Source organism: Mesocricetus auratus, unplaced genomic scaffold (assembly GCF_017639785.1).
Source record: "Mesocricetus auratus isolate SY011 unplaced genomic scaffold, BCM_Maur_2.0 Super-Scaffold_100027, whole genome shotgun sequence".
NCBI lineage: Eukaryota > Metazoa > Chordata > Mammalia > Rodentia > Cricetidae > Mesocricetus > Mesocricetus auratus.
Genome location: NW_024429208.1, coordinates 8,975,059 through 9,000,493, shown reverse-complemented (window position 1 = coordinate 9,000,493; position 25,435 = coordinate 8,975,059). Strand labels below are relative to the sequence as shown.

Sequence of the window (25,435 nt, the reverse complement as noted above, 5' to 3'; positions counted from 1 at the left end):
ACTCAATGTAGCTGTAGCCACAGTTACAAGGGAGATCAACAGATAAGCCTGCAAAGCCCCGAGTGGGGAGAGTAGGACCCTTGGATGATCGTCCTGGTTTCATTTCTGTTGCTGCGGTGAAATACCCTGACTAAAAACAACTTAGTGGGAGAAAGGGTTGCTTTTAGCTGTCAATTTCAGGTTACAGTTTATTAGTTCAGGGAAGTCTAAGCAGCATGAACTTGAAGCAAGTGCTCATATCCCATCCCCAGTCAAGAGCAAAGAGAAATGACTGCATGCTTGGTGTTCCACTTACTTCCTCTACTTTTAACCAGACCAGGGCCCCAAACCAGGGAATTTTGCCACCCACTTTCAGACTGGGTCTTCTCACATTAGAGAAGGCAGTCCAACATGGTTACCCATAGATATACGCACAGGCCAACTTGATCTAGACAGTCCTAGACTCTTCCCACTGATTTTACTTTGTGCCCAGACTTTGCAGTGCTGGGATCTAGATGGTGTCTGAGGGGCAGGGTAAGGAGAAGGGCAAAAGGATGGTATGACAGGAGGCAGAGGGGTGACTCTGGGAGGTCATCCTAGGGACATCAGAGGACAGAGCTTGTCCCTTGATGTCCTGTAAGCTGACACAAGCCCTTCTGCACTGGGACCTCTGCCTTTGACCCATCCTTGCTGACCCCTGGAGGGCAGCTCTGGCATGTTGGCTTCCCTGAGCCAGGAAGCCCCAGCTGGCACGGGTGTAGCCCCTCCTACTGGGAAAACAGGGGTGGCTCTCTGGGCCTTCTTTGTAAAAATGTTAATCCCTTTGGTTGGTTGGGTTCCACCCTCCTGTCCTGACTACTAGCACCAAGGTCTGGATAAGTAGGCCTCCAACTCAGGAATTCACATCACATACGCACGCACGCACGCACACAGAGCCATTCAGGCATTCTTGTACTTGGAGTGAGCTCACAAATCAGAATCCAAATCGACCTGTCCTGTATCCTGGCCACAGCCCCTGCCAGGTCATAATAAACAGGGAGGCAATAGGAATTTGGGCACTGGGTGAGGGCTGACTGACTGCAGCCAGGCTCAAAGTGTCCCCTGCTCTCCTCCAACAGGGCAGGCAGCTGCATTCAATGTGACTTTCCGGCGGGCCAAGGGCTACCCCATTGATCTGTACTACCTCATGGATCTCTCCTACTCCATGCTGGATGACCTCAACAATGTCAAGAAGCTGGGCGGTGACCTGCTGCGGGCCCTCAATGAGATCACGGAGTCTGGCCGCATAGGTGAGACCCCACAGTGCGCACATGCATTCCAACCTTGGGAACCCCCTGCCACCACACACCTCTACCTACACAGTCCCTCTGGAGCAGAAGTTGGGGAGCTGCATATACAGTGCTTATGGGGACAGTGTCAGCCCTGCCTCGATCCACGGGCCACACCTGGTCTCAGGCAGCTAAGACCTCTGGACTTCTCCAACCTTTCTCTCTTCCTTATATTTTGATGTTTAAAAGGCAACAGTCCTGCAGTGTTAATTACTAAAAAGTGTGTCTATCTTACACTAACCATGCCACTAACACAGTAGTGGAAGCAAACTGCAGGGAAAGTCTCAGGGTGAAGGCTGCAGCACTGACCAGCACCGGCTTCTTCATCACGAATGTGGGACAAGGGGACAAGGCCCCCATGCTCACTCCTGAGCAATATACTTTGCCTCATCGTCTATGTGAGGATGCCCACATGCACACTTGAACACAGGATGCAAGCTCATTATAGTCTTCATTATAGTCCTGTATGCTCAGACGCTCATGCTCACACATGTCTAGGGTCCCATACACAGACACATTATTTGCATGCCCGTGTACATGCCTAGTCACACATGCGGGCCTACATGCCTGCATACTCAAGAACACAAACATATATAGACACACACTCACATGCAAATACTCATGACCACACATGTGCATGACCACATACCTATACATGCTCTGTCACACACATTCATGCTTGTACATGACCTCACATATATTCACCTACACATGACTACACACATGCTTGTACCACATGCTCCCACAACCATCATCTTGCTTTCTTCCTTGTTTGGGAAACTGAAGTTTGGCCCTTACCCCACTGGGAAACTCACTGTCCTGCCTGGAGCCCCGCCTTCTGCCTCTGTCCCCCACCGGCCTGCCTCATGCTGTGTACCCCTTAGGCTTTGGGTCCTTCGTGGACAAGACAGTGCTGCCCTTTGTCAACACACATCCTGAGAAGCTGAGCAACCCATGTCCCAACAAGGAGAAGGCCTGCCAGCCTCCGTTTGCCTTTCGGCATGTGCTCAAGCTAACCAACAACTCCAACCAGTTTCAGACAGAGGTCGGCAAGCAACTGATTTCTGGAAACCTGGACGCCCCTGAGGGTGGGCTTGATGCCATAATGCAAGTTGCTGCATGCCCGGTGAGGCCACTGTCCTTGTTCAGATCTCTCAGTTTCCTCAAACCCGGGAGGGAGCTCCACCAGTGCTATGGGGCTGCTTGCTCTGGTTGGTGGCCCCGTTCAGGGACTCACTCCATCTGACCCCATGCTGTCACGCAGGGCCTTGGAAGAACGGCCTCCACGGCCCAGATTGCTCCCAGCCTCCCAGATCAGAGAGCAAAGGAGAGTGGCTGAAAAACGCACCTCAGCACTAGCTGACAGCCCTCCCAACTCTCTGTGAGCCAGGCTGCCCAGCGGCGGGTCTTCGGTGTGAGAACCGTCCTTAGCTGGGCTCACATTGTGGGCACACACATTCTTCATGTGTGTTGGACCATGGCACAAAAGCTGGGTGCTGCATGTGTGTGCTCCTTCCATCATTTCGGGCACTCAGCTCCCCTAGGGTCGTCCCTTGATCCCCTCTTTAGTGGCTGGGAGGTGTTTACATTTTAATGGACACTTCTGCATAATTTCCCTCCTTCACAATTGTGTCATTGGAGTCTAGGTCAAGGTCTGAAGAAGACTAAGGAAGATTTATCTCTTTAGATTCAGATATGTATCAGTTCTCACCTCACACTCCTGCAGGGCATGCTGGGAGCTGTTGGTTTAGATGCTTCCTCAGCACTGGAAGGATCGGTCTCTCTCTCTCTCTCTCTCTCTCTCTCTCTCTCCCTCTCCCTTTCCCCTCCCTCCTCCCTGTTTCCTGAGGGCCCAGCAGAGAAACCGAGGCAGGTAACCTCTGTCTGCCTGTCTGCCTTCTTCCCAGGAGGAAATAGGCTGGCGCAATGTCACGAGGCTGCTGGTGTTTGCCACAGATGATGGCTTCCACTTTGCTGGTGATGGGAAGCTTGGTGCCATCCTGACGCCCAATGATGGCCGCTGCCACCTGGAAGATAACATGTACAAGAGGAGCAATGAGTTCGTGAGTGTTCTGTCTGCCTTGGCACAACCCAGTACCAAGACTGGTTAAAGGCCACTCAGGAATGACAAGAGGTCAGAGTGAGAGCAGAGCGGTGTCACATGCCTAGGTCACCCTATCACCCTAGCAGAACCCAGAGTGGTCGTCGCTGTCTTCTTCTTCTTCTTTTCTTTCTTTCTTTCTTTCTTTCTTTCTTTCTTTCTTTCTTTCTTTCTTTCTTTCTTTCTTTCTTTTTCTTCTTCTTCTTCTTCTTCTTCTTCTTCTTCTTCCTCCTCCTCCTCCTCCTCCTCCTCCTCCTCCTCCTCCTCCTCCTCCTCCTCCTCCTCCTCCTTTCTTTTCCAGACAGGGTTTCTCTGTGACTTTGGAGGCTGTCCTGGAACTAGCTCTTGTAGACCAGGCTGGCCTCGAACTCACAGAGATCTGCCTGCCTCTGCCTCCCGAGTGCTGGGATTTAAGGCGTGTGCCACCAATGCCTGGCTAGAACCCAGAGTCTTCTTAACACAAACAACAAGTCTCAGAGGAGTCATCAGTGATCCTGGTGGTAACATCAGATTCCTGGCACTCACATCTGCTCGGAAGGCAGTCCTGGCTCTGGTCCTCACGGCAGAGGCCTGACACAGCCTCCCTCCCACCCATCCATCCATCTCACTGCCTCTAGGCATGCCCGCTCTGTCAGAGCTCCAGGTCCCATGCCTGAACACTCACTGCCTTTCCAAAGGTACCATGAAGGATTTTTGAGCCCCCATCCTGCAGGGACCAACTAAAACCCACTGATTTGGAGTTGCTGGCAGATAGAATCTGGGGGTCCAGACCCCAGGCGGGAGCAGGGGTATCTTATGTCCATTTGCCACCCCCATAAGGTTGAATGGCATGCCCGTTTGCTATACATCACGGTGGTGAAGGGTGGAGTCTAAAATCTAGCCCCCGTGGAAACGCAGGTACTTCCCGGAGCCTCTACAGCAGCTCCTCGGGATGTTGCTTGTACGCCGGCTGGCTTAGCACCCAGAGTGGTAACTCACAGTAGCTTCCTTTACCTGGCATTGACCAAGAGAACCATCACAATTGCCAGTGTCCTCTTCATGTATTTCAAAGAAGTTGGTTTCGGGTTAAATCCTGTCACATGCTTGCAAACCTGCTCCAAGTGAGGCCTGCCCTGAGCAAGTGTCGATGCCCTGTCAGCATGGACACTTGCTTCCCCACAGTGTGCTGGAAGGCTTGTCTGACACGACGTCCCCTCTCCCCAGGACTACCCGTCGGTGGGCCAGCTGGCACACAAGCTTTCCGAGAGCAACATTCAGCCTATCTTCGCGGTGACAAAGAAGATGGTGAAAACGTATGAAGTAAGTGGAGCCTTGTGCAATGTGGGCGACAGGCCGTCTCAGCTGTGAGTGGCGAGCCAGGCCCTGCCCAAGACCGCCTCAGTTCTGCTTTTCATGCTGGCCTGTGGGTGGCCAGCCTGGCCAGTAGCCACAGTTTTCTGGGTGTGAGCATCCTGGTGGAGGAAGTTGAGGCTACCACTAGGCCACACAGTGTCCAAGTCTTGAAATTTCACAGTGCTGCTCACTCTTTTTGTTTCTTCTGAAACGAAGCAGTTTAAAGCTACTTCTCTCTTGTGCGTGCCTCTCTCTCTCTCTCTCTCTCTCTCTCTCTCTCTCTCTCTCTCTCTCTCTCTCTCTCTCTCTCTCTTAGAGAGAGGCCCCTTTGGGTAACCAGCATTCCAATGGAGCCAAATTCACGTGCTGCTACTTCCTGAGGAGACCTCAGTTCTACCCATGGAGGACATCTCCTTCCTCCAAAACAACTCAACAAGCAAAAGCCAAAACCAAAGCAAACAGGATCTTGGGTTTGGCATTGGCTTTGAAAGAGTTGAACATCCTCCTGGGGAGGAAGCAGCCACACTTGCTCCTTGTAGAGTCAGGCTGATGACCCCAAGGCTTTGCATCCAGAGATGAGCCTCTAGAGGAAGGGACGTCCCATTCTTGGAGTTAGGAGACCTTTGGGCCCTTCTCTTCATACAGCAGGAACACCACTTCCATCCACTCATCTCTTAAGACAGCAGCAGCTGGACCCAATGGTGTCAGAGTGAAGAGCAGCTGCTGAGCTAGACAGCGTCTCTGGTGGCCGGGTGGCTCCTTGTAGCCCCTCAAAATGCTACCTGAGGCTCATCCTGTGTTTCCGCTGCTGTTGTCATGCCGTGTGTATGTCCTGACTTGGAAAGGCAACTGAGGAGCAGAGGGAAAATCCTCCAAGGATGAGTTCACATAGGCAAGATTCTCAGGTGTGGTCAGGCTCCCAAGCCTTCTCCCCGGCTTAGTAACTTGCTGGGCAGACCTGCAGATCTAAGCAAAGCCACTAGACTCCCAGTTGGTTTGCCACAGTGTCAGGGGTGAAGTCAGTAGAGATAAGCAAAGGGAGAGAGATGAGGCTGAGACTTCCATGGCCCCTCCCCTTCCAGGGCCCCTCCCCTTCCAGGGCTAATCTTTCAGCTGACCAAGCCCTCCAGCCCCTCCTGAGAACCAGTGGATTCTTTGTGGCCCGAAGACACCCCCCACCACCTGTCAGGAGCTACTTCCCAGGGTCACCTTCCTTTGGAATGTGCAAGTTGTAGGCAGCCCAGCCTGTGGACTGACCTTCACTGGGCAGTGAGGCATCAAGGATTTACTAGAAGCAAGAGTACCGCTCCTCCTCCCCAGGAGGAATCTCAACAGCTGCTCAGCACAGGGCCCTGGGCCAGAATGAGATGTGTATGCCTGTCAGGTGACCTGAGGCATGGAAGATGAGGCTGCACTCAGTTTGGAAAGCCTGGTGGCCCATTCTTCAGGGTCAGAGAACCTTAGATCTCAGTCACACTGGACATGTCTAAAGAAGGGGCCCAGCTTCCTCCTTGGTGAAAGGCAACGGTGCTCACTTGGGAGGGCCACTGCAGGGCCACTGAGCTCAGCTACCCAGTGACTTCAGAGAGCACCTGCCACCTCATCTGAGAGAGACCTCAATTCCTCACCAGTCCCTGGCATCACTCTGTCCTCAAAGACACCAGCAAGTGTGAACCCAGGCTCCTTGTATCACGGCTCTGTGCAGCCATGCTGCTTCCAGACTGGCAGAGTAGAGGGTTGGGCTGAGTAAGAATGCGAAGATGGAGGGGAAAACACACAATACCTAGGGGGTGACTTTTGTGGAATGTACCCTGCCGAGTGAGAACTGGGAATCGGGTCTCATGGAAGGTCTTAGACAAGCCACGATTACTAGGCTAATGGCCACACGAACAGTCCTACTGCTACGTTCCCAGGCTCCAAAAAGTGCACAGTAGCTTGAAGAGACATTAGAGAGTAGGCTCCACACACTGGACATACAAGAGCGCAGCTCTCCTGGCCAAGGCTGGTCCCTGTGCCAGGACAAATCAGGTGGTTTGCAGAGCCAGAGGCAGTTGTGGCTGGGCTATGATGGACTCATGGAAGGGACAGACTTCGTTCCAGAGACAGAGGAAGGGTGCTGAGCCTGAGTGGCTTGGTCATCAGTTATGTGGCGGTGTTCGGAGGCAAATAAGCATTCCTTGTTCACAAAATATGGCACAGCTATGAATAACACCAGGAAAGATGTGAGGGAAATGCAGGATGTCTGTCATTCAAAGGCTCTGTCTGACTCGCCTCCTCTGGGCAGTAGGCCTGTCCATCACAGGGTTATGTGACAGTCACTATTAAATTAGAACTCTGAAGCAAATTGAAATGGTCAAGGCTTACCACTTCCTGTGATTTTTACCAGATCTCACTGTTATCTGTGTATCATGCTGATGTGGTAGGAATACTGTCCCATGGTGAACCAGGCGTGTGTTCCCAACTCAAAGATGCTATCAGATTGAAATGTCCGCTGTGGACTTCACACCCAGGAATGTAAAGTGTAACCTTCATTCAGGGCTTTGGAACTGGTCCCTCTCCCCCCGCCCCCGTCCCTCCCTCCCTCCCTCCCTCCCTCCCTTCCCTCCATCTCCCCTCTCTCTTTTTCCTTCCTTCCTTTTTGCTTTTTTCAAGAAAGGGTTTCTCTGTGTAGTCCTGGCTGTCCTGGAACTCGCTCTATAGACCAGACTGGCCTTGAACTCACAGAGATCCACCTGCCTCTGCCTCCCGAGTGCTGGGATTAAAGGTGTGCACCACTGTCCAGCCTTTCCTCCCTTTCCTAATCAGAATTTGAGAGTGAATCTGTGCTCGGAAAGTGCCCTGCTACCGGCCCGCACCCTGAGCCCCCCTTTTCACTTTTTCTTCTGAGACAGTCTGGATGAGAATCCCAGGCAGGCCCTGAACTTGTCATCCCCCTGCCTCAGACTCCCAAATATCTGGAATGAGAGGCCTGGCACACAAAACCCAGCTCCTAAGGGCTTGCTGCCCTTCAGCGGGGATGAGAGGCTGGGCTAGCCGGCTCCCACACCAGTCCTGGCTCCTCAGGGTTTGCTCCAAGAATCTGCTGTTGTCACTCGGCCGCACAGCACTGACTTACTGAACAATGTCATGTGAGATGTCATGAGAAATGGAGGCCCTGGCTCCATCACAAGCCTCGTGGCCCTGGAAAGGGCCTGTAGCACCACGTGCCAGCTTGATCTTCTCATCAACAGAAACTCACAGAAATCATCCCCAAGTCAGCGGTGGGGGAGCTGTCCGATGACTCCAGCAACGTGGTCCAGCTCATCAAGAACGCCTACTACGTGAGTCCCCAGCAGAGTTGGGTGGGTTGGCACAGCCTCCATGGGTCAGCAGACGAGCAGCACGGGAGGACACCTTGCCGTGGCCTTCTGGGATCCATATAGCCTCTGGACAGGCATGGCAGGGAGAAAGCAGGGAGGGTCAGGAGAGACATGCCAAGCCCTCCCCACGGCTTTGTGTCCCTTTGTGGATGACTGACATGTACGAGACCCTAGCGGCTATTTCCTGAAACACCGGTGGCAGGCCCTTCTTTCTGAGGCTTTTCCATGCTGGCTGGCATGGAGTAGTGGGGAGTGGATGCCCGGCAAAGCCAGAATGGTGTGTCTCACCTTAGGAGACCCCGGAAATCCTCACATGGCCTTGGGCCTTGTGAAGACTCCCTTGAGGTAGAGCACCTCTTGCATGCCAGCCCCCAACTTATTCTGGGTGAGTCCTCCGAGACCCCTCATCCATCATCTCCTCCCCCCCCTTAATGATGGCAGTCTGTCCAAATGCACCCAGATTCTCTTCCCTCAGAGGCCCAGGGTTCTGGTGAACACCAGTGTGCACCAAACACTGCTCAGGGCTCAGACACCATCCAGGCCCCAACCAGTAACAGAAATGTACTCCCAGTGACAGGTGTCCCCAAAGTTCTGGTCTGCATCCCTGCCGCTGAATGTCTTGAAGGCTGGGAGCACATACGTGTGGAAGGCCCTGTAATCCCACGGTTGCTGGCTGAAGTGCAAGCCTGGGCACAGGGTGGGGAATCCTGCTCCCTTTTCTAGCGTTGTGAGCTCCAGGAGGCTCAAGCAGGCTCCCATGCCTGGCCACTGCCCAGTCTTGTCCAGCTCTGTCTTTACCGAGATGACGCGGGTGATGGCATCATTGCTCACTCACTGGGTGCCGCCTGTTCCCCATCTTTTTCCATCCGTGTCTCGTCTCTCACGTGAGTTCAACAATCTACCACCCCTCCTCTGCTAACAGTTCAACAGTGAGGGGATAGTCCTCCCAGGACTCATGGCCTGTGTCCATGCTGGTCACCCGCCAGCAGCCTGTCTAACAGTTCAACAGTGAGGGGATAGTCCTCCCAGGACTCATGGCCTGTGTCCATGCTGGTCACCCGCCAGCAGCCTGTCTCAGAGCAAACCCGCGGTATCAGCCTGCTGTCCCATCCCGGCACAATCACTAAGCTCCCAGCAGGTGATTGTGTCATCAGTTGGAGAGCATGAGGCGCATGAGAAGTTGAGATGGCCGGGGTGGGGCAGGCATGGCCCGATCTGTCACCCCTGAGCACAGCTACTCTCTGTCCACAGAAACTCTCCTCCAGGGTCTTTCTGGACCACTCCACCCTTCCCGACACCCTGAGAGTCACCTACGATTCCTTCTGCAGTAACGGAGCATCAAGTATAGGCAAACCCCGAGGGGATTGCGACGGTGTACAGATCAACAATCCGGTGAGCCTGGCCTGCTGGGGGACCTGGGGTTCCTATACCAGCGTGTTGGGAGGGTGAGGTGACCAGATGTGACATCGGGGACAGGGTGCAGGGAAGGTTCCTGACATGGCCTCAGCGGCAGGTTCACGCCTATCAACACAATGAGTACCCGCAAATCTCTAGAGTGGTCCTGAGTAGACTGATGGGTATGGATTGACAGCGCCCTCTGGGGGCATCTGCTGGTCATGCACAGCTGCACAAGTGTGGTTGGGCTAGCTGAGACCAGGCAAGGGGATGAGAGTAAGGTCATTACCCTGGTCACTCACAGTCCTGAGCCGAACCCCACCATTCTCCTATAGGTCAACTTCCAGGTAAAGGTCACAGCTTCAGAGTGCATCCAGGAGCAGTCCTTTGTCATCCGGGCACTGGGCTTCACTGATACAGTGACCGTGAAGGTCCTTCCCCAGTGTGAATGCCAGTGCCGGGACCAGAGTCAGGAGAAAGGTCTCTGTGGAGGCAAGGGTACCATGGAGTGTGGCATCTGCAGGTGAGGAGGGTGCGTGTGACCCGTGGCACATCCATGAAGTGGGCATGGCCAGCCCATAGCGTAGTAAGGTGGGCATGGTCATTCCATAGCATAGGGAGGTGGGCATGGTCATTCCATAACATAGGGAGGTGGGCATGGCTGTAGCCTGAACAAACAGGTGACCCAGATAATGACTCTGATACATATATGGCCATCCCACAACATGTCAGCCCATGAAGCAGGTGTCTGCAGGTGGGTATGGCCAGCTCACCCAGGAGGCAGATGACCTGCAAGTCCTAGCTCTCTGACCTCAGCGACTCTGAGTGATCAGGCTGGCAGCATGCAGCTGCAGTACCGCTAGGACAGGTGACCACTCCTGGCAGCCTGGGCCCTAAAGCCACTCTGTGAACATATACACACAGGTCTCAGTGCAGGATGCAGTTGGCCTGGGACACTGTACTTCAAGGAGGAGGAAGGGTGCGGCATGCCCAGCACAGAGTCTGTAGCTGGTGGCCTGGGTGCCAGGCATCCTCTCCCAGCTGCGTCCCCGGTTTCTGATATTTGGGATACTCTATCCCATGCCTGAGGCCTGCACCAACTGTATATCTTCTCCTAGGCACTCTATAACAGTGGTGGTTTCAGTGGCCACCCCCAAACCAGTGGCGCCTTGCCCTGGTCCTGAGTGCACTGCCCTAGGTGGCCTCTCTACAAACCTGAGTTAACTTGGCTGGAGGACTGGACCATTGGTCAGTGAATTCTGCGGTTCTCTCCTACAGCGGGACGCTGCAGTATGTGTCAGGGTCAGCTACTGACATTTTCGTCTCACTAAGCTATGTATGGCGTCCCCACATTCTTCTTCTACCTGGTGCAGTGATGAGGCAGTGCTACCATGTCCCCAGAGGACCCCTCCCCAGGTCTAGGTCAGCAGGGACAGAGACTGACTTCTTAGGACAATCCATTAGCACAATGCTCTGGAAGCTCCCAGATGAGCCTGCATAGGTGTTGTCCTCGTGAGGGTTTCTATTGCTGTGATGGGACACCATGACCAATGGCAACTCTTATAAAGGATAACATTTAGGCTGGGTGGCGGTGGCACACCAGCAGTTGGGAGAAGCAGAGGCAGGCAGTTCTCTGTAAGTTCGAGGCCAGCCTGGTCTATAGAGTGAGTGAGTTCCAGGACAGCCAAGACTATACAGTAAAACCCTTGAACAATCAATCAATCAATCAATGGAAACATTTAATTGGGTGGCTTATGGCTTACAGTTCAGAGATTCAGTCCATTGTCATCATGGTAGGACATGGTGGCATGCAGGCAGACACGGTGCTGGAGAAGCAGGTAAGAGTTCTACAGCAACAGGAAGGGGGTATATCTCACTGAGCATGGCTTGAGCATATATGAGACCTCAAAGGCCACCCCCTAGTGACACACTTCCTCCAACAAGACCACACCTACTCCAGCAAGGCCACACCTCCTAATAGTGCCACTCCCTTTGCGGGCCATTTTCTTTCAAACCATCACAAGTGTCATGCTTATAGGACAGTCATCTGTATGCCCCCAGGGACTTCCTTGCCTAGTACATGGCACCTGCTGAGGAGACCTTTGGAAGCAGGTGTGGTGCGCCATACAGTACAGGTGTTTGGATGGGTTCTGGACCAGGAAGGACAGAAGGCATCTCTACCCCAAGGGAGGACCTAAGCACACACACGCCTCCCCCGTCATACCAGGTGTGAATCCGGCTACATCGGGAAAAACTGTGAGTGCCAGACCCAGGGCCGGAGCAGCCAGGAACTGGAAGGAAGCTGCCGGAAGGACAACAGCTCCATCGTGTGCTCGGGGCTGGGGGACTGCATCTGTGGGCAGTGTGTGTGCCACACCAGTGACACCCCCAACAAAGTGATCTTTGGGCAATACTGCGAGTGTGACAACATCAACTGTGAAAGATACGATGGCCAAGTCTGTGGCGGCCCAGGTAAGTGCCGGGAGCCACGGGGAGCCAGGGGACTTTCTTGTCCATTTGCACCAGGAGATGTTAAGTGGGACACTGGGGACAGACAGATGAAAAGACTAGCAAGCCCTTCCCTGCCCAATCTGTTTCTGGGTCTGTGAGGGTCAGCATTGTCCTGAGAAGGCAATGGAGGTGACAGTCATGTCCTGATCCAGGGGCTTTTCAGATACAACGGGGAGGTTCCATCTGACTAAATGGTAGCCCTGTTGCTAGAGGTGCAGGACGGGAAGGCATCTCTGGTCCCTGCGTATTTGCCGCAACGTCCTTCCGTGGTGCTCCGCAGCTGTCTGAAGAGGGTTAGGCAGAAGCAGAGGAGACTGTAAGAACAGTCCTCCTTGCAAGGCACTATCAGACCAGGGAGCAGGATGGCAGGAGGATGGCTCCCTGTCCCTGGTTGCCTGCAGGAAAGTGAGTCATGGTCGCCTCGGTTGTTTTCCAGAGAGGGGCTCCTGTTCCTGTGGCCAATGCAGTTGCAAGGAGGGCTTCGAGGGCTCTGCCTGCCAGTGCCGGAGGTCCACTGAGGGCTGCCTCAATACACGGCTGGTGGAATGCAGCGGCCGTGGCAGGTGTCACTGCAACAGATGCAAGTGTGATGTAGGTTATCAGCCACCACTGTGCGAAGAATGTCCTGGCTGCACCTCACCCTGCAGCAAGTACATGTGAGTGTCCCCATTGCCCATATTGGTCTCACTGCTGGACAACCTGGGAGCCCCCATGGACATAACTGTACCATAGTTCTCAGCAGGGTTCATCAGGTCCAGTGTCCCTGCCACCATCCGTCTCCTTGCATGCCTGCAGGGGTCATGGCTTCACAGATGGTCTAGACCTATGCCCCTTCGGTCCTCGAACCAGGTTTCTGTTAACACTGACTCTGCCTTCCATACCCTCTTAGGAACACAGTTCGTATCTCCATAACTCACATCATTGCACCGGGAGCTCCCAGATGCTCCGCCTGGGGCTGCTTAGCATGCAGATGCCCATACTCCTTTCACATCACGCACTAGACACGGCTGCATGTCCTGAACCATCCAGGCCACCTTGAATAGCTCGATAGCCTGGTCCAGCCACACATCCTCACAGCCCAGTGTGCCCACACGCACCAGGACATCCTGACACACCTGGTATTCTCATCTTCACAAACCTTGACACACTAGTGCACCCTTCCACGACCACGCATCTCTGCACACCCATGCACCCTGGGGTCCTTGTACGTCAGCGTGCCACTTTGAGCTGGGCGATGGTGGTGCACACTTAATCCCAGCACTCGGGAGGCAGAGGCAGGCGGATCTCTGTGAGTTTGAGGCCAGCCTGGTCTACAGAGGGAGTTCCAGGACAGCCTCCAAAGCAATACAGAGGAACCCTGCCTCGAAAAAAAAAAAAAAGTCATTTCACACCTCATGCCCTAACATCCTCTCAATACCCACTCCACCCCACTCCTCTGCAGCTCTTGTGCCGAGTGCCGGAAATTCGATAAGGGCCCTTTTAAGAAGAACTGTAGCGTAGCGTGCGCCAATGTGATGCTGCAGCTCATCCCTGTGAAGGGAAAACTCTGCAAGGAGCGGGACTCGGCGGGCTGCTGGATGACCTACACCCTGCAGCAGAAGGACGGGAGGGATACTTACGACATCCATGTGGAGGATAGCCGAGGTGAGACTGAGTGCTGCCCGGGACATGATAACATGATCTGGTATGGGTTGACATGGTGACATGATCTGGTATGGGTTGAACATGGTAACATGATCTGGTATAGCTTTAACATGATAACATGATCTGGTATGGGTTGAACATGGTGGCCAGAACTCTGACCATGAGGCCTTAACAGACACTTACAGTGAGAGACTACAAAGGAGAGCTCTGTCTTCTGTGGGGCAAGACAGGCCCAGCAGCAGGAGAGCCATCCAGGGTCCCTGGGAAGGGCAGCGTTGCAGGACAGGCTGGCAGCCGTCCACTTTCCCTGTCCCATGGCTCTCCTTACCCGGCCCTGCACGAGGAGAGGAATAGCAGAAGGCTTTTCCTGGTGGTGGCCACAATACCCAGTGGGTACGACGTCATTGCAGTGCCACACTGCCCAGCCAGAGCATTTCCCATTTGATGGAGGGATCCTGAGCATGGTGTCTGTTGCTCCCTCAGAACCTCCATGGAGAGCTTCGGGGAAGAAATGGAGGTGATTCTACTCCAAAGCAGTGGTTGCTGTCCCTCCGCTTGTCTCTGGTCTTTGCCAGGCCCAGTAACACCTGTGAACTTAGAGATTCTGACCTGGTCTCCAGGTTCACATTTAAGGGAAGGCGGCACCCTGGCTATACTCCAGACATACACCAACGCAGTGTGAGGCTGCAGCCGTCAGTGAGAGGTCCCTGGGGCTGGTTCTCCTAGAGAGGCAGATGAGACCATGGGACAAGGGGAGTCAGAGTGTCTGTAGTTGGAGCAGTCAGCACCCCAGGATGCCCCATGAGTCCTGGAGGGATCCAGGCCTGTTCCTGAACACTCCAGGAAACCATTAGAAGTTTCCAGAATGAAAGCAGCCATGCTGAGCTGTGTTTGTTTTTCCCCCGTAACTGCTAATTCTTCATTATTATTAGTGTGCACATGCATGAGTGTATGTGTGCGGATCACAGGACAAACCCTGGTAGTTGGCTCAACCTTTTAAATCATGGGATCAAACTCAGGTCACCATGTCTGCACAGCAAACACCTTTACTGGCTGATCCATCTCACTGGCCCCCGTCTTTAAAAGTCCACCTAGCAGCTCCCTTGCCAGGGTACAAGGTAGGCATTGTCCTGTTGGGGGATAATATGGATACCATCCTATCAGGAGGCCGGCGGCCACAGTCCTGTCTGGGAATAAGGTGGCCATGGCCTTGTGAGGGGCCAGGTGAACACAGTCTCATCAGGGGATGGGCAGATATGGTCTCATTGTATAGGAAGGCTGCTGTCCTGTCACTGACCGAGTAGACTCGTCATGCAGTAGACAGTGGCAGAGGACATCTGCTGCTTGGACCTAACGAGAATGGAGACGAGTGGGCAGGGAGGGCTGGGTTATGATAGAGCCTCCCTTTGAGTGAAACACAGAGGAGCAGAGCTGTGAGAAACAGGTGCTAGGCCCTGGGGCCCCCAACAGAGGAAGCAGGAAGTCGGAGGCAGAACAACTCAGAAGTTTGTGGAGTAACAATGATCAAAGATGGTGAGCACGATGGATGTGGACACAAAGACATGACAGGGTGCCCCATAGGCTTAGTCAGGCAGCCTTGGGGTCAGCTATCCACTTCAATCAGACTCAGAGAGCCGAGGGGACTGCTGAGGAGGACATTCAGGGGACCATCAGAAGCGCAGGCCAGTAGCATACCAGGCTCATATAGGACTGAGCCCTGGAGTCTCTGAGCCCAGGCTCCTCTTCAAATCATGGAGCCTGTAAGAGGCAGGTAGGATGTAGATGCTACGAAGTGCCTGGAGCTTGGGACCTGTCCTCCGGGCGGGGGCTGCTGGCTCCAGCCTGCCAGAGCAACCTTGGCCAAGTTATTTAACCACTGTGAAGACACCGGAAGGCCTCCCTGAAAAGGGCACAACAATAGGAGAGATTCTATGACAATGTTGTCAGGGAACCAGCACAGAGGGGTCCATACTGAAGGTACCTCTGTCCCACAGTCAGGGTCTGCTGTGTAGTCTGCTGCAACCCAAGGTCCACAGCGAGGAGAGGGCAACTCAGCTCTGGACCTTGGGGTGTTGTCCTTTTCACCCCATGACTGCCTCAGCTGCCTGAGCACAAGCCTCTGGTTCCTGGGATTGGTCACCATAGAATCCCTTTGTCTGGATATGCCATCTCCGACCGTACTGCCTGTTCTCATTCCCATACTGGACAACAAGATGGCCAGGGATGGCTCAAACACAACCCCGGCCTGAGCACCAGCAGATGTGACCAGGGAGGCTGACATGTCATTCAGGCTTTCCTCAGGTTGACCACTGACTTGACCTCCCCTTCTCCGTGAACAAGGGCCAGGCCAAGTGGCTTTTACATCCTTTGGAAGCCTGGGGCCTGGTCTGATTTCTGATAGGAGTGAGATGTGGCAAAGGGTGAGCCTCCTGTAGCAGGAGTATGGCACACTGGTCGCCGTGGGGAGGGGCTGACACTTGGTTGTGTGCTTCCTTCTTAGAGTGTGTGCGGGGCCCCAATGTGGCTGCTATCGCAGGGGGCACGCTGTTAAGTGTTGTGCTCATTGGTGTCTTCCTCCTGGTCATCTGGAAGGCCTTGACCCACCTGACTGACCTCAGGGAGTACAGACGCTTTGAGAAGGAGAAGCTCAAGTCCCAGTGGAACAATGTGAGTGGCCTCGCTTGGGGGCTTGGGGGACCCGCGTGGTGCTCATGCTTCCTCTCCTCACTGACCTCTCACAGGGAGTGACTGGTACACTCTCTATCCTAGCCATGTCCGGGAGACCCACAGAGAGCCTTTCCCAACTCTGTCACTTCTCACTGTGGCTGTCCTGGAGTAGCGGCACATCCCTCACTCCAGAAGCTCGGTCTCCAGGCTCCCGGAGTGTGCTGTGGCATGCAGGCTTAGTTTTAGCCTCAAGCCCTGGCAAGGCTTCCTCTGAGTGACCTCTACTGATCTGGTGGCTTCTCTTGGTCTTGACACACTCCCTGTACTGACAAGAGCATGTTTGGTTCCTCTCTAGGACAACCCCCTCTTCAAGAGTGCTACCACAACCGTCATGAACCCTAAGTATGCTGAAAGCTAGGACACGAGCTGTCAGTATCAACCAAATGGGACCCTTAGACCTCGCCTCCTCCCCTCTGCAACCATGACGTGGCTTACAGCTCACCACAGCGCTGCCAAGGATCCAAAGGCCCACTGTTTCCTTCCACCTTATGTCAAGGATGCCAGGTTTGCCACGAACTCATCTTCTGACCTGCACACTCTTGCCACAGAGCCTAAAGAATATCCCAAGGTTCCGCACACATTTTCTTGTGTGAAGGAAAATAGCAATCTTGGTAAAGGTGGCACTAATGTATTTATATTTAAACTTGTCAGGGTATAAAACTACGTCCCATGTTTTTATATTGTTAACATCCCAACCATTGTATTATATATGGTATAAAACTATATCCCACATATTATATTGTAATCATGTGTGTAAAAATAATAAAGCTTCTATCCATGCTGTCCACAGAATGTGGGCTTGGTGGAGTCCTCTGGGGCAAGGTGGCTAAGCTCCAGGGGGTTTTGTCCCACCTGCCAATCGCTCTTTCATATCCTGAGGGCTCTGGGCCTTGCATTGGGAGATTTGGTTCTCTTCTTCCCTGTCTGTGATCTGTATATATTGAGCCTTCCCAGACCCAGTGCTAAATCCTGTGTGGCTACACAACAAAGGTGTCAGGTGACAGATGTGGCGCCCTCCCCTCTCCAACTCCCAGCTTCTGTCTGTCAGGCTTAGTACAGGAAGACAGGGCAGTGGCCAGAACATAAACCAGGGGCTGGGTAAGAAGCTCCTTTCTCCTGAGTTGTTTTGGGGGGTGACCTGGAAATCACTGCTGACTCACTTTCTAAATGAGTGAGCGAATCCAAGTTGTGCTCATTGATGATGGTGCTCTTGGATCTCTGAGAGTGATAAAGCCAACATACTAGGTAGTTTTTCTAGAAATATTTGTTTTGCCTCATGGTCTCAGCTGGTTCCATTGCTTAGCCACACCTGCTCAGCAGAGCTTTCTATCCTGGGAGTGTGTTGTCCAAACTGCTTACCTCATGGCAGCCAGGAAGCAGAGAGACATAGCATAGTCAGTCACAAGCTACCCCGAGGACCAAAGAATCCCCAAGGATCTATGTTCTACCTCCTAAAGTTCCCAGAACTTTCCAAAATAGTGCCACTAGCTAAGCATCAAGGCCCCAATACAGGAGCTTTTGTAGAGGGACACTTCATATCCAAACCATATCACCCAGCCATGTAAATGGCCACCCAGCTTGTGTGCCCAAGCCATAGAGTAGAAAGAGCTGGGTGCAACCAGAGAACGTCTCAAGGGTTCTCATCTTTAAGGGTCTCATCTTTAGACAGAGGACTCTGTTCCATGCTGCTTATTTGCACGCGAGTGAAGTGTGCAGGACTGAATGTCAGGTGTGTCCTGGAGAGTCTTCCCTGTGCGAAATGTATTTTCTTGTAGTTTTGGTTGTGAGCCTAACCTTTAAGTGCTCAACCATCTCTCCAGCCCAGCGAAATGTATTTTCAAGTGATACTTTGCCCTTATCTTTTCTTAAGAATATAATTGTTCAAAGTCCAGAAAAACAAGAAAAAAAAAAAACAAAACAAAGCAAAAATCTGTTGGTGAAACATCCCATTCAGTCAAAAAGCAAATGCTGCATTTCAGGCAGAGTGGCCTCTGAGATTCCCGGAATTCAGCCTGCAGGGGGAAGCCGGCACAACTGTTGGGCCCTGTTCTAGCGCCACCTACTGGTGGTGCTTGTTGCTGCCTACTATCCTTGGAAACATTTGCTGCCATGGCCAGAGGAAATCCCTTACCCATGGGAGCTGCCCTGGCAGCGGCAGGCTGGGCATTTGTTCCAAGAGGCCTTGGGACATTTCCTGGACTATGACTACTCCTTTGTGGGGAGTTCTACATCAGCCAAGGCACCAACCCTCCTCTTCGGAGCTTGACTACTGGCTTTCCCACCATGTTGTGGGTGTGGCTAGGGGGATGGTCTTTGCCTCCCCCATTCTACCTGGAGGTTCCCACCATTCTGGCCATCTTTGAACATCACTTCTTGCCTGAGACGCACCCTATGGTGCTGTGTGAACGTCCATGTCTGTCCCTACTTCACCTGTTGGAACGATGGCAGTGGGGAGAGAGACCTTTGAGAAGACACGAGGGAGCTCTCGGGAGACAAGGAGCTGTCTTGCAAGCAGAGCTAACCCTCAGAAGTCACCACATCTTCTGATGCCTGGATTCCCAACCTCTAGAACCGTGGCCCAGGCATTTGTGTCACATGTAAACTGCCTAGCCTCGGGTATTTTGTTAGAGCAAAAGGATTGAGACATGCTTCACTTGTGAAGAAGTGTAGTTGAAATAGTCACTGAAGATTAATTTTTACCCTCAGTCATGAAGCTGTGTCTTTCCATGTTCAGGAAAAGAATCTGGCTTTATCTTATTTATGTGAAACATTAAGAGGAGCTGGAATTGCACAGGGGCTGGAGATAGCTCAGCAGTTAAAAATGCCTACTGCTCTTGCAGAAGACCTGGGTTAGGTCCCAGCACCTACATTGCATAATGGCAGTAGGCTGAGCCTTGGGGAGGAAGTTATAAGCAAGGACACAGTGAAAACACCAAACTGGACCACTCCATGGGCAGAAAGGTTTATTGCGAACCAAACTGCTAAGGGTATCTTGGAGAAATGGGCAGTGTTGTTTTTCTGTTGGGGTAATAGCTGCACCTGAATCTACTGATATTTTAACTACTGTCTGCACCCTGAGGACCTGCAGTCAACACTCCACTGCTCAGACCATGGCCTAGGCCCACCAGCACCAGCTTGGCCCGTGGCTGCCAAATGTAGGCTTTAACTAAGTCTCTATCATTCTGTTTACCAATGAAGACCTGGGAGTCAGATGCTGGGGTGAAAACCTGATAGATCAGAGAAGTAGAAAAGCAACCAGCTGACCTTCCTTTTTGGTTGGAGACCCAGCAAGAGAAGCATCTCTCCACTTGTCCCACCCAAAAAGACCATGAATCTCTAAGTCCCTCCCTACTCCTTCCTGTGAGTCTCTCTATCCAGATTCTCGGCTCCTCCATCCTCTCTATGACTAATTCCTGTCAATGATTCTCTGGCTTTGCCCCCTGATCCAAAGTTAATTTTATTAACATGGTCTCTCAGAGTTTCATGTTGCAATCAAATATCCCCAAACAGGGCAGAGAGAAGCCAAATGGCATAAAAGCAAGCACGTATTTTTTGTATGTCCACAGGGTGGGGATCTGCCAACTGAAATGGGCTTGTAGGACTGACCAGAAACTAGATGGCCTTGCCCAAGGTAGTTCATCTTTGGGGATTAAGGGAGGCTCCTGGTAAACAGAAACCCACATTTAGGCTTCTGTTTACCCAGTCAAAGTCTTTCTGTTTGGACATTGACATCCGCACTGCCATTTGTAGGGACCGCTTTGAACCTAACAGGGGTGAAATTCAAGGATAGCCCTGGGTCCGTGTCCAGCATCGTGTCTTTACTATGTTACCTTGAATGAGTGCCAGCTTCCATCTTGTTGAAAGTATAGGTGTAGAGGGCCAGAAAGATGGTTTAAGGGCTAAGGGTACCCGTTGCTCTTCCAGAGGACCAGCACCCCCATCAAGGTGCACAACTCCAGCTGAAGTCGGGGAAGGAATCTGTCTCTTCTGACCCCTGTCATCATCCCTGCACTCTTGCATGCATTCCCAAAGCCTGCACACACATAAAAAAATAAAGTAAAAATTAATATTTAAAAACACACAGGTGCAGGGATCACTGAAGAACTGGGAGAGATTAGCTGATCATCGGGAATAGGAAACTACTTTTCTGAATCTTGGAGCCTGAAAGGCTCCAGATAGCATGGACCAGGTTTTAAACCAGTGGAGCAAACAACCGTTCACGGTCCCATCAGGGCCATCCCACATTCCAGAGTAACAGGTTCTTCATCCTTGCTTAATTAACCATGGAAAATAGGCTTTGTCCCAAGGTGTAGCCCCTTCCGTGCCCCAGAGCTCCGCTGACCTCCCACAGACCCCAGCCCAACCCTTTGCCATCTCCCCTCCAGGAGCTCAGAGTCCCAACCCCTCAAGCAAGCAGATTTGTCCTGTCCTGGTGGAGCACCCCTAGTGAAACACCTGGTGACGAAATGTGCTGTGACCCTGGGGGATGCTTCCACAATTTTCACGCTATCTGGATGGAATTCTGTGGTTAACTAAGGAATGTCCTCACACTGATGGCAAACCAGTCACACAGATACTACTAAAGAAAACTGAAAATCCCCAACCGGTGACTCAGGTATCAGAAATTCTGTGTGTGGCTCTGGAAGTCCCACAACTGCTAGGCTGTGTCATCATGTAGCTGGTCTGGGCTGTGAAGAACTTTTCTGTGGCTTTTGGGTGCAACTAACACACTTGTTCAGGCTGATGCCATTCTGTGTCTGTTGAATTTTTTAAATTTTATTTAACTTTTATTTTACGTGCATTGGCATTGGATCCCTTGGAACTGGAGTTACAGACAGTTGTGAGCTGCCATGTGGATGCTGGCAATTGAATCCAGGTCCTCTGGAAGAGCGGCTCTTAAACCACTGAGCCATCTCTCCAGCCCCTGTGTCTGTTGAATTCTTTAACCATCTCCTTGGAAGAGCAAGTGCCCTTTGACTCCTGATATCGCTGTTTCTCTCAAACATGCTCATTGCTTTCTGGACCACATGCTGTGTGAGTCATTCCCTGATGGAAGCTCTTGAACAACTGAAGAGGTGCTTGTGTGATGGGGGAAATCCTTCTTCTGTGTGTATGTGCTTATCTTATTGGTTGTTGAATAAAGCACTACTAGCCAATAGGGAAGCAAGACAGGTGGGACTAGGAGTCGAGGAGGAATCTGAGAAACAGAGGCACAGTCACTCACCATGTAGGATGCAGGAAAAGTAAGAGGTCTGGACCCTTTTCTCCGGTAAGAGAAGACCATGTGGAAATACTCAGACTAGCAGTTATGGGTTTATAATTAAGTCAAAGCTAGCCAATAAGAAACAAAGCAAACGGCCAACAGCTTCATAATTAATATAGTGTTTCATGTGTTATTTGGGGGCTGAGACAGCTCAGGACCCAGGCGACTGTTGGGGAAGACTACATGTTACTCTTGTGAATGTCAGATGTGTGGTCACAGAGATCCCCGTCTCCCTCTTGACTGCCATGGGGCTAAAGCAGGGATATGGGCTGTGTTTGTGTGTGTGTGTGTGTGTGTGTGTGTGTGTGTGTGTGTGTACATGTGGTGTTTGCTGTTTCTGCTCCCCCTCCCCCAACGTGCTGGCACTTTGCACAGCTGGCTTGATATGCTTGGGCCTGGGGATTTGAACTCAGATCTTCATGCTTGCACAACAAATAGTCTCACTCATTTAGCCATCTCCCTAGTCCTCAGGCTAGGCTTCTTTAAAAAAAGTATTTTAAGCCAGGCATGGTGGTACACACCTTTAATCCTAGCACTCAGGAGGCAGAGGCAAGCAGATCTCTGAGTTTGAGGCCAGCCTGATCTTCGGAGTGAATTTTAAGACAGCCAGGGCTACATAGAGAAACTCTGTCTCTAAAACTCACACACACACACACACACACACACACACACACACACACACACACACTACATAGAGAAACTCTGTCTCTAAAACTCACACACACACACACACACACTACATAGAGAAACTCTGTCTCTAAAACTCACACACACACACACACACACACACACACACGATTTAAAATGTTGAATTAGTACTGTGTGCTTTGGGGCTAGGACAAGAGCATGCTTGCTCTAGGCCTTCTGTGCCAGCTCCCGACCACTGTCTGTGCAAGTGAGTTCTCAAGCGTCTGTTTGTATAACAGAAGATCCCGTGAGGGCTGCTTGCCTGAGGACGTGTAGAGCAATTACTCCACACTTGCAGGTGTACACAACAGAAGGGACTTTCTGCTGCACTAGACATAAGTGAGACCTGCTTGTTAAAAGGTTTCCTAGCATTCCAACACACCAATGACCTTGTCCTTGAGTAGTTGTATCAAGGACGGACTTCTTGGGAATGCTGTGCCAGGCACTGAGTGAGCTCAGGTTTGGGACACTGACCCAGGGCACTAATCATCTGACCCAGGGCACCTATCCTGTTCTGCTGTGTGTTTGCCATGGCCACTGCAGCTCACTGGGTCTTTGAGACTTTAGTAGAGGTCATGGAGGTAGGAAGAGGAGGAGCTGGGACTTGAACTCCTCATGGCTTCATGGTGACTCAAAATGCAGACCTCAAAGGGAATGAGACAGTTTATTCTTGAGCCCAATATGCATGAACATAGCTTAAGAACATAGAGTCAGCTTGTCCTGAATAATATGCTCCAAGCATGCCAACAGCTCAGTAAGTTCTTACAGTAATAAATCAAGGCACTTTTCAAAGATATAGTATTAGAGGAAACATCAGGTAGGTAGGCTATAACAAAGCAGGTGAGTCTGTTACAGGGCTCAAGTTCTCTACAGCATTCTTAGATTTGGGTTTGATGGAAGAGAGTGGTCTGCCACGAATGCATTCCAGAGACTGTACCCTACAGTAAAAAAGATACTAGGTCTGAGCCAGGCGGTGATGTTGCTCACCTTTAATCCCAAAACACGGAAGGTAGAAGCAGGTGGATCTCTGTGAGTTTGAGGCCAGCCTGGTCTACAATGCAAGTTCCAGGACAGCCAAAGATGCTGTTAACAGAGAAACCCTGTCTCAGAAAAAAAAAAGTACTAGGTCAGAAGTGGGTAATGATTGGCTATTAAGGAAACTAAAAGAAAGGCCAAGAAAAATTGGTTCTGGGTCTGTGACAATCCAATTTCCCAAGATTGTGACTCCTAACCAGTCAAGTGGCCTTGTAGAATCTTGGGTATAGATGTGTTTCTTTTCTAAGAATTTTACTTCACACCAATCCCCTGTGAACCCTCCTGGACTTATGACCCCTCCTGGACTTATGACCCAAACCCCTGGGTCTGGTTTCCCATTACTACTCCAATAGGATCTTGGGTTGGTCATTCTGCATGAGGTTTATGAATATTTATGAGAGGGTAACACATTCATAGAATGATGCCTTTTTTTCTCTCTCTCTCTCTCTCAAATGAGAAGGCAGATAAAATCTTCCTTTTAGGGTATTCCCCCCATAATTCTTCTGTTTTAAAAAACCCACAAATTGGAGGAAGGTGATCAAGACTACAATGCCAAGCCAGGAGCTCTTGGGGACACAGAACAGGGTGCATGACTAGGATGACCCCATTAGAGGGTGAGGTTTTCTTTAACTATTTTATTTGTTTGCTTTTATGTATGAGTGCTTTGTCTGCGTATACATGTGCATTCCAGGAGAGGGGATCAGATCCCCTTATAGATGGTTGTGAGCCACCATGTGGTTGCTCGGAACTGAACTCAGGACCTCTGAAGAGCAGCCAGTACTCTTAACCGCTGAGCCATCTCTCCAGCCCAACCTACTTCCTCTTTAACATTGTGTTTTCTTCTAAACACCTGTCCACAAGAACCTTGGATGGTGGCTGTAAGGTGTGCTACACAGGGCTGCCGAGATAGCTCCATGGGTAAGAATGTTCATCCCATTACTCTAGTTGATGGGACCAGTGCCAGCATAAAGGGGCTCACGATCCCCATGTCCATCTTTGGGGCACTGACATTAGCTTTGGTTTACCAGAGTGAAGCAGGGCAAGGGAGTTGCATAATTAAACAGTCTTGGTCACACTGTGGTCTGGTTGTTCACTGTCTCAGTTCTGGTCCTTCAAGGTGATGTCTAAGAAGCCCTAATTGCTTGAGGGGGCAAGCGGGTTATCTGGAGGCGAGCTCCTTCTTAGGGGGTGGAGCATCTGCCTGCCAACCCCTGTTCCTTTTTATCTCTTGGGAGCTCCTCTCACTCTCGGGAGCGGGAGCGTCTCTCCTGCTTCCTTACTATCTCCTAATAAACCTTTCTCAGTGGCTGTCCTATTGTTGTGGTGAAACACCATGGTCAAAGCAACTTGGTGGGGGGGGGGAAGGGCTTATTTCACTCACAGTTCCACACAACAGTCCATTATCAAAAGCAGTCAGGACAGGAACTCAAACAGGGCAGGAACCTGGAGGCAGGGGCTAATGATGCAGAGGCCATGGAGGGCGGCGCTTACTGGCTTGCTCCTCGCGGCTTGCTCAGCCTGCTTTATTACAGAACCCAGGGCCACCTGCCCACGGATGACACCCCCGCACGAGCTGGGCTCTCCTCCAGCTTCACTAATCAAGAAACTGCGCTACAGCCCCGTCTCCTACAGTGCACTCTTAGGGAGGCATTTCCCCCTCCACTCAGATGACTCCTCTCCAAGCTTGTATCCTGTTTTGCTTAGTTCTACGACTGTCCGGGTCTTTAGTGAATCAACAGACTTGGGAGTCACTGTCCCACATCGATCTTTGGTATCCCTCGCCCTAGGTCCCTGGTTCATGCAAAGAAAAAATACCCTCCCGCTAAAAGCTCCTGTATCTTCAATCATCGTGGATCAGGACTGTTTTGTTTCCTTTGAGCAAGGGTCTCAACTGGCTGAGGAAGACCTTGAACTTCTCTGATTTTCTTGACTCCGCCTCCCAAGTGCTGAGGTGACAGTTGTGCGCCATCACTACTGGTTTGTGAGGTTCTGAGGATGGAACTTGTGCATCGGTTGCTAGGCAAGCAATTTACCATCGAAGTAAGCTACATTCCCAGCTCTCTCGGGGATTTAA

General features: G+C 51.7%; 1 protein-coding gene across 1 annotated transcript in view; it reads left to right on the top strand.

Moving 5' to 3' along the window:
* Itgb2 (integrin subunit beta 2) overlaps positions 1–17,168 on the top strand; it is a 30,650-nt gene extending 13,482 nt beyond the window's left edge. The window contains exons 5-16 of the mRNA XM_040732040.1: positions 1,098–1,268; positions 2,192–2,433; positions 3,215–3,370; positions 4,612–4,707; positions 7,971–8,060; positions 9,351–9,491; positions 9,830–10,017; positions 11,722–11,966; positions 12,442–12,661; positions 13,447–13,649; positions 16,150–16,316; positions 16,672–17,168. Coding sequence (XP_040587974.1) covers positions 1,098–1,268; positions 2,192–2,433; positions 3,215–3,370; positions 4,612–4,707; positions 7,971–8,060; positions 9,351–9,491; positions 9,830–10,017; positions 11,722–11,966; positions 12,442–12,661; positions 13,447–13,649; positions 16,150–16,316; positions 16,672–16,734 — 1,982 coding nt within the window. The 3' untranslated portion in view covers positions 16,735–17,168. The remainder of the gene's footprint in view (positions 1–1,097; positions 1,269–2,191; positions 2,434–3,214; positions 3,371–4,611; positions 4,708–7,970; positions 8,061–9,350; positions 9,492–9,829; positions 10,018–11,721; positions 11,967–12,441; positions 12,662–13,446; positions 13,650–16,149; positions 16,317–16,671) is intronic.
* The last annotated feature ends 8,267 nt before the right edge of the window (positions 17,169–25,435 follow it).